This window comes from Anarrhichthys ocellatus, unplaced genomic scaffold (genome assembly GCF_004355925.1).
Source record: "Anarrhichthys ocellatus isolate YVR2014 unplaced genomic scaffold, GSC_Weel_1.0 scaffold110, whole genome shotgun sequence".
Classification (NCBI taxonomy): Eukaryota; Metazoa; Chordata; class Actinopteri; order Perciformes; family Anarhichadidae; genus Anarrhichthys; species Anarrhichthys ocellatus.
Window position 1 is genome coordinate 653,553 of NW_022280140.1, and position 8,428 is coordinate 661,980.

General features: G+C 41.8%; 2 protein-coding genes across 7 annotated transcripts in view; both read left to right on the top strand.

The window, feature by feature from the left end:
• Nucleotides 1-4,037, top strand: part of LOC116399374 (solute carrier family 2, facilitated glucose transporter member 1-like) — a 16,983-nt gene extending 12,946 nt beyond the window's left edge. Inside the window, exon 11 of the mRNA XM_031876492.1 lies at nucleotides 211-4,037. Coding sequence (XP_031732352.1) covers nucleotides 211-546 — 336 coding nt within the window. The 3' untranslated portion in view covers nucleotides 547-4,037. The remainder of the gene's footprint in view (nucleotides 1-210) is intronic.
• Nucleotides 4,038-5,269: 1,232 nt separating this feature from the next.
• Nucleotides 5,270-8,428, top strand: part of LOC116399391 (polyhomeotic-like protein 1) — a 10,718-nt gene continuing 7,559 nt past the window's right edge. For 2 of the 6 annotated variants that reach the window (XM_031876517.1, XM_031876520.1), the window contains exons 1-3: nucleotides 6,020-6,895; nucleotides 7,748-7,864; nucleotides 8,281-8,352. In XM_031876517.1, coding sequence (XP_031732377.1) covers nucleotides 6,743-6,895; nucleotides 7,748-7,864; nucleotides 8,281-8,352 — 342 coding nt within the window. In that variant the 5' untranslated portion in view covers nucleotides 6,020-6,742. Of the gene's footprint in view, nucleotides 5,435-6,019; nucleotides 6,896-7,747; nucleotides 7,865-8,280; nucleotides 8,353-8,428 lie in introns of those variants that run through there. The other 4 variants (XM_031876518.1, XM_031876523.1, XM_031876521.1 and 1 more) reach the window with 3 other exon arrangements.

Below are 8,428 nucleotides of genomic sequence, written 5' to 3' on the forward strand. Positions count from 1 at the left end.
GACAGACAGACAGACGCACAGACAGACAGACAGATGCACGGACAGACAGACAGACGCATGGACAGACAGACAGACACACGGACAGATAGATTTAGATCATTTATTAAAGATCATATTTGATTATAACATCAGAACTCTGAACATGTAAAATCAAGTGTTTCTGTAAATCTCTGACTCCTCTTCTCTCCTCTTCTCTTCTTCCTCTCTCAGGAGTGGTGCGGGCCTTGGGTCTTCCTCATCTTCACGGCCTTCCTCGTCCTCTTTTTCATCTTCACCTACCTCAAAGTCCCGGAGACGAGGGGCAAGACCTTCGACGAGATCGCCCGCAGTTTCGGCAGCCCGCCTCCCAACTCCTCGTTTGTGGAGGACCCACCCGCCAGCGCCAGCACCGCCACAACACTCCCCTCCTCTCCGGTGAAGGAGAAGGTCCCGTTGGTGGAGGCGGCGGTGCCGGCGCCGGCGGCAGCTCAGCCTCCCGCCTCTGAAAGCGCGCCTCTTGAGGATAAAGCAAACTCGACGGCGCAGGAGAGTGTAGAGCAGCTGTAGATTGAGTTTTAATGGGTTTTAACAGAAGGAGGAATCACAGAGATTTTAATATAAACTAGAGCTACCGAGAACAACAGCATCATCAACTTATAGGCTTTGACCTTCAAAATGTCATGCTTTCTGCTTTCCTCTTTAGACTTTTTCCTCCTTCTTTTAAATCCTCCGTCCCGTCACTGTTAAAGGGAAGCTCTCACTGTACACCACTACAGATTTAACCTACTGTACATTCCTAGGAATTAAGCTACATTCATTCAAAGGGTGAGTCTTTTGCAAGACAGCCGTGTGTCTAGTCAGGGTGACGCTTTTGTCCAACACGGCAAAATTCCCAGGCTGTGTTAAAGGAGCGCTGCTACTACCGGGTCCAGGTCAAAGGTCCATCGCTGCAGAGTGTGCTGACTAGGACGCATGCCTTTGTGCATGTGTTTCCAGACGCGGATTGGGACGATGCAAATTCTCGTGTTCCTGTTTTTAAAGTGTAGACGGGTGTTTTAGTGAGTACTTTAGTGCAGTATACCTTTGTAGTTTCATCCAGTGATGTTTAACTATCATTCTTGGTGTTTTTTCGGAAAGTGTACTCAAATCACAGGTCTAAGAAAAGGGATTCTTAAAATGTTCGCTCCGCCTTCAGCCGTCGACTATGAGCTTTTCTTTTAGCAATGCCAAAGTTCTGAACTCTCGGTGAACACACGTCGCCTCAGATGTTTCCTCTGGTTGTTAACTTCAGGGTGAGAAGATGAGCAGCCGGAGTTTATTTTTATTTTTCCTGCTTGTTGTTGGATTATCAGCTGATGAAGTCCAGTTCTACATTTATTACATTATTTCTTTTTAAATTGATGTTTGTTAAAAAAAAAAAATCATGAACTCGTCATTGGTTGAATTTCTATTGTGATTTATGAAGAGGTAAATATATAGAGGCCAAAATACGTTGTTAAACCTTAATATTGCTTTACTGTATTGGAACAATGATGGTAAACTCATGACTGTGACGGGGACCTGTGGACAAAAAGATGTCTGAATTGTTTTAATGTAGATTACAGTCGGGTAACGAGCAATATACATTTTATTTTGTCCATGAAGCGATGAGTATTTATTACCTTAGAAATAGATTTTTGGATAAAGTATATAATTATAATACATTAAAGCTAGTTAAGAATCATAATGCTTTCCAGCCCCGAGTGAAGGAAAGAGTCTGCAGTGAGCTCTACCTGCTGTGGTGGATCTCGTTTCTCTCTATTTAGATGCACTTTGTTAACAAGCAGCAAAACGAGCATTAGAGCCACAATCACTAAACTGTATTCACCCGAGACACTGCGTGTACGTCTGGCCAAGCTGTCGTTAGAGTAGAGTCGTATAAGATGTGCAATCGATAAAGAAACTGCAGCTTGAACACTGTAGGAGCTGACAATGAAAAAAGGAAACTAAAGGGGAAGTGCTAATACTGTATACACAACATTTTAATGGAAGAACAACTTGAACAATTCCTGTCGTTTCATTAGAATAACTAATGTGGCTGATTCATATTTACAGGGAGAAATGGCAATCAACGTTGTGTTGACCTCATGATAATACGAGATAATCGTTTAGTTTGTTAAATCAAAACGTGTCATTCCAAAAGGAGATATCCTCCTTTAAATAAATGACTGGCAGCACAATATTAATAAGTCATGGTAGCTTCATAACATCAATCTGAGGCACCTTGAATTTAACAGATGAAAGTTTAGTCTTCAAATAATATTCAAAATCAGAGTTGATCTTTGGCGAGAATCACAATTCTGCCTTCAAGTCTTATTATTTTCAGATACTACGTTATTATGAGGTATTTAGTCAAAGCATTGAGAACATTTCTCATTATTTTGAGAGATGAGCTTCCATAGAAACATGTTAATGTATCGTTTGTGAGTGAATCAGAGGCTTCCGCTGCGTTTCTGGCTTTGTCCGTCGGTCCAGACGTTCTCTACGTCGTGACGCTTTCTCTCAACAGTCGGCCATGTTGTCAACATTTACATATTTATGCATCACCAACATTGCATTACGTACAGTGTGTTTGTTTGGTGTGTAAGTGTATGACACAAAGTATATTTTCTATATTTTGTAGTGACTGTAGCTGTGAAAATAGCTTTTTAAAACGACAGTAATTCACGCTGCACTTTGAAAACATGTTTATTTATTCACGCTTTATTTATTTTTTGGGGAAGATATTAGTCTGTGGTTGACGCCAGGTTGTTTCATCTGTTTCAAACCCTTGTGGACAATATAAGATAACTGGTTTGTCAAAAACCTGCCCGGTAACGAGTGAATCAGGGATTACAAATGAATCTCACACACTTCAGTGGCAGACTGGTTTGGTTTGAGATTTGGTGACTTGACATCCAGATTATAGATGTTTTTGGAGTTTGAACGAGTCGAGACAAATAATAATAACATTGTCTTTCAACTGCAAACCTGTCTGGTGTGAACGCACTCTCAAAGACAAAGGGAATTCAGCGAATCAACCATAGCCATCTACTTTATGCATACAAAGATATAGAAGAGTATTCATTTGTAAATATGTATTTTTAAAAAAAGATTACTATTTCTATGTTGACCTGCATGGTGACACGTGTGTGTTGGGATTATTCTTCCTTTGGGGTGCATGTGTTTGTTGTGTAGGGCGGGACATTTAGGGGAATACCTCTTTACATCTGTAGCTGTTTCTTCTGTGAACAAGATCACTGACTGACACTTCCGTCTCCTCTCTTTTCATTTCCACGTCTTTCTCATCACTCACTCACAGCCGTGTACGTTTATCTGTGCGCCTGATCAGATCACACTCAGAGCTGCTGACAGCAGTTGATTTATTTCAGGTTTTTAACAGTGTGAAGAGCCGAGGAGTGAACCCCAAAGTCAGCGTCTTTTCACTTCAAACCGCTTCTTCTTCAGCCGAATATGGCTGCTGATTAAATCTGCAACAAATACAAACTTCTGCTTTCAAACCCGGCTCTGAAATGAACCACTTAGTGTCACAGGCTTGTCTCACAATCAACACGCTTTGGCTGATCGTTTGTTTGTGTATTATTTGTTTGCTCCTGATCCGTGTGTTACAGTTGTGTGAGTAAATGTTTGGGTATATCGCGTACTGTAAGTCTGCTGTTTGTGCCTCTCTGCAGCTCACAGACTGTTATTCTGTGTGTGTGACCGGAGGGCTTTTAGACTCAAACAACCATCGTCTGTACGCTTTGCTGTTCGGCAGCAGGTGACTGAGACGAGACTCCGTTACTGTCAGGATGTACTAACTCGACTCTGCTCATGAGTTTTGGGTGATTAACCGCAGCTTTGGTTTGTGTAATGTGATGGACATGAGCTGGTAACCACTGTAGCTTCAGTGTGAATATTTCTCTCTGTGCCACGCTTCCCAACTGTTTCTGTTTCACCTGTGTTTGTATTGTACATAGCAGATATAATGTTGTTAAATAAAATAGTCATCATGTCACGACACATGGTGTGAATGTGTATGTGAAGATCTTTTTTTTTCTCTTTCTAGGATTTTACGAGTGACTTTTGTGTGTATTTACGGTGCGTAAACACACTATGAGTGTACTCATCACAACAAAACAGCTGGAGGAAGATTGCTTTTTTAAGTATAACCCAAATCATGTCAGCTTGGGCTTAGAAACTTAAGTCTGCAATACAAACTGGGGGTCTGGAGTTGAGAAAAGGTGCGCTTACCATAGTCCAACAAAAGATTGTGGAGTTGCATTATGGGACGTTTAAGATTCAGAACCTTTTGGGAGTTTGGCCCAAAAACTAAAAATCACAATATCTTTATCTTCTCCACTGCAGCATTGAATGTTATAATCCATCTCACACAGATGGAATGAGACTACAGGAGTGCACCTTTACAAGCTGCAGTATTTCTCAGACATCGGAGGTCCTGTTGCCACCTAATGAAAATACACAAATCCACTCCAGGAATCTTTATTTTTAAAATCTCTGACAAGTTGAGATGTTCTTAACCAAATACTTAAATACCGACAAATATGTGCGGGTTGAAACATAGAGGATAAGCCCCCCTGCACATACAATACAAACAATTAAACAGTTAAACATACAGACCAAACAAGTACATAAACATTTAATAGTAAATAAATACAACCTCCAAATGGCAACAAAGTAGCCAAGTACACAAGAAAATACCTTAAGAACCATAAACTTTATGACAAATTGGGATTTAAAGGCAAACGTTGGCATTATATATATATACATATATAATTGTTGTGGCGCTCCAAAATCAGGAAATGAATGTCTCTAACACTAAATGATGGATGATTTCCTATGAGTACGCTTTATTATTATATTGTTGATATCAATCAACTGTATAGATGAGGTATAATTATAGTTTTTTGTAGATCTGTTTTTTAATTAGTTGATTTAAATTTATATAAACTTATTTTATTGTATTAATATGTAATATTTTTAGGCTCATCTTGGGTTGGTGTAAAAACAGGTCCATAACTACATCAAAATAAAAGTAAAAAACAAATTTGCATATTAGGAGGAGAAGGGGTTCTGAAGTCCTGCATGGAGTCCCAGAAGGTCTCGGTGCCGGTCCCGGTCCGGGTCCTGGATGGACCCCTCTCTCTCGGTTCCTGCTGCCCCGTCATCCCGTTGCGCCGGAAAAGGCAGAGCAACGAAGAAGAAAAAAAAAAGGAGGCGTTGCCCTCCAACAAACACCATCAGCTGCAAATTTATGCAAAACAGTAAAAGCCGTGCTGCTGCTGCTGCTGCTGCGGCCAAAGCAGAAGAAAAGACGCAACAAGCACGGAGCTCCGGAGCCCGTCCAGCCGCCCGGAGCCGTTCAGCAGCGGGCAGCCGGTGCAGGAGGAGGCGGAGAAACCCCGGACCGGTGACGGTAAGCACGGACCCGTTAACGAGACCAGACAGCAGCGGGCAGGCTAACGGGATGCTAGGAGGAGTAGCCTCCGGTGAAACATGGAGGGTGATGGTAGCTACAGCTAACACCTCTGTGTCCTCAGCTGATGCATGCAGCTAAAACAGGAAGCCTCTTTTTTTTGTTGCTGGGAGAGTGTGTGTGCATGTGCATGTGCATGTATGTCTGTGTGTCTGCGTGTGTGTGTGCGCGCGCGTGTGCATGTGTGCATGTGTGTGTGTGTGTAGGAGGTGTAGGGGTAATAAAGGTGCTGCAGGGGTTAAATGGATACACCAAATAGGCCCACAATAAATCCAGATGTTCAACAAGGAAGAAGAAAACCAACAATAAATATTTAAAAAAATGAATAAAGAGTTGTGGAATTTTAAGTTTATGAAAGATGAACAGAGCAAATACAAAATATTTATTTTTAGGCCAGTGCTGATTTTGTAAGGAAAAATAAATTAAAGGGGAAAGAGAACAAATATTGGGTAATAAATGACCACATTTGTGTTTTTGTAATGATATATATATATATATATATATATATATATATATATATTCTTTTTAAAACTCTTGTTTGCTCTACAGACTTTTGCAAAGAAGGTGTTTTTAAATGGTCCTCTCATATCTGCTGTAGTGCGCTCATGTGCAGTTTTAAAAACTACAGATTAAAAAAATACATCAATGTTTGTGTTTATATCAGCTGTTAATAAATGTAGTATATGTCTGAGGTGACGTAGGAAAGGTGTTAGAATGATGTGGTTTGTCTGCAGAGCACTGAGAGGTGTGTCTTACAGTAAAATGTCTCAGTGTGTCTATAAGTCACAAATTAACAAACAAACAAATCTTCATTGAAAAAACAGTTGCAAAATAATGACCGTTTTCTTTGCGTATTTATTCATTAGTTAGTCAGTTATGCCGTTCATTTGTAATTTAACGTGTTCATTTGAAAGCCTTTCCTTAGTGGCTGACCATGTTTTATTAAGAATCAGGATTTACTGTGTCCAGCCTCCATGTTTAGAAGAGAACACTGAATTATTGTGATGTGATGCAGAAACAATGGACTCCTTTAAAGATGTTGGTAGTGTCAGAAGAAAACATTAGTATCTGTCAGCGTCGGTCTGAAAGCATCTCCATCAGTGAGAGCATCAGTCAGTGTTCACGTCCACCACCTGTGAAATATCGAGTCGCTTTTACAGCGTCTCGCCTCACAGAGGAACGCCGTTTGTCACCAAAAGTGACGGCTGGTTTTTCATCAGAGTGTGTGTGTGTGTGTGTGTGTGACTAATGGACTGCTCCTCTGTCTCCTCAGCAGCCATGGAGACGGATGGAGAGCAGAACCAGCAGGGGGCCTCGACCAATGGGAGCGCTGCATCTGGGACGAGCTCCCGCCCCTCTCCAATGAACTCCATGTCTCTATATGAAAGACAGGCGGTGCAGGTAGGTGTGTGTGTGTTTTGACAGTTTACAAGCTTTTACTCTGTCAACATTGGTGCTTTTTTTTTTTCCTCTCGATAAAAGACTTTGAGTTTTGGCTGAAACAAATATTATTTATTAGGGACGCAATTAGTGTTTCCTAAAAAGAAGAAATGTATTAAATCCCAAAAGGTATTGTGGTTCAGACAAAAGTGCACAACATAAAATAATAAAACTCATTTTTTTATATGGATATCTTTTTTTTATTTTGTGTGATGTTGACAGCTTTTAGATTTATCCATTGGCAAAATAACCTCTAAGCAGACCTACAGATTTGTTTTGCCCCTAGTGGTAATACTACTAATACTACTAATAAACTTTAATTATGTAGCACCTTTCATAACACGAGCTTTCACATGACTGAAGCTGTGCGGTGCAGAGAGAGGCCGGGTCGTGCTGCTTTTGATGGAGGCTCTGTGTAATTTCCCAGGCTTCTGTCGTCCTGCGCGGCCATCTGTCTTTGTCACCCTGCACACACTAATCCAGCCGGCCGCTTTCATCTCTCAACTTATTACTGTACGAGCCTCTGCTCATACATCAGGCAGCATCCCTCCCTCTGCGCCTCCTCTGCCCTCGTTTCTCTTCTGTCTGTTTTACTCCTGCTTCTTTTCCTCTTTCGCTGCCACATCTTCATCTGGTTGTGTCCCGACATCTTCTCCATCTCCCGTTCTGTCATCATCCTCCAGCTCATCCTTTGTGCTTCCTCTCTGTCTCGTCCTGCTGTCTTCTTCTTCTTCTTCTTCTTCTTCTTCTTCTTTCTTCATTTACTTTACTGCCCCATGATTGTTGATTTGCGTCCTCTCCTCCTCCGTGCAGGCGCTGCAGGCGTTACAGAGGCAGCCGAATGCAGCCCAGTACTTCCAGCAGCTGATGCTGCAGCAGCAGATCAGCAACGCGCAGTTTCAGAACCTGGCAGCCGTGCAACAGGTAAAGGTGTGTGCATGCTGTGTCATTCATCATTTCGCCCCAATAAATGTCACAGACTGGCATTTTTATATAAGACAAAAGATTCACAAATGATTTCAGAGAAAGTCAGAATGGATGAGAAAAGAAAATAAGAAACTTAATGTAATAACTCAGGAATCACAGGACAGAATAAAATGACAACAGTATGCACAAAAAAGAAAGTAAAGAAACTAGAATTTGCTGTGTCCCTGGTCAAAATGGTGTCTTAGTGACCAAAACAAAGAGCAACGTTTTGCACGCTGGCCCATCGGCTCCTTCCGCTGCTTGGAGTTGTACTTCGTATTTTGAGGTCTTGACAGCCTCTACAAACATCCTACTTTGTATTTAGTTTGGAGTCGACGGAAACCCAAAGCTCTTCTTCTTCTTCTTCTTCCTGCTCCCAGGCTACTCTGGCTGCCAGCCGTCAGTCAAGTCCGTCCAGCAGCGGCTCCTCTCAGACCACCAGCACCACATCTGTAAGTTCCCGTGCACCAACATGGCGGCTTTCTGTCACTCACAAGCTAAGAAAACCTGTGGGGGGGGGGGGGGGGG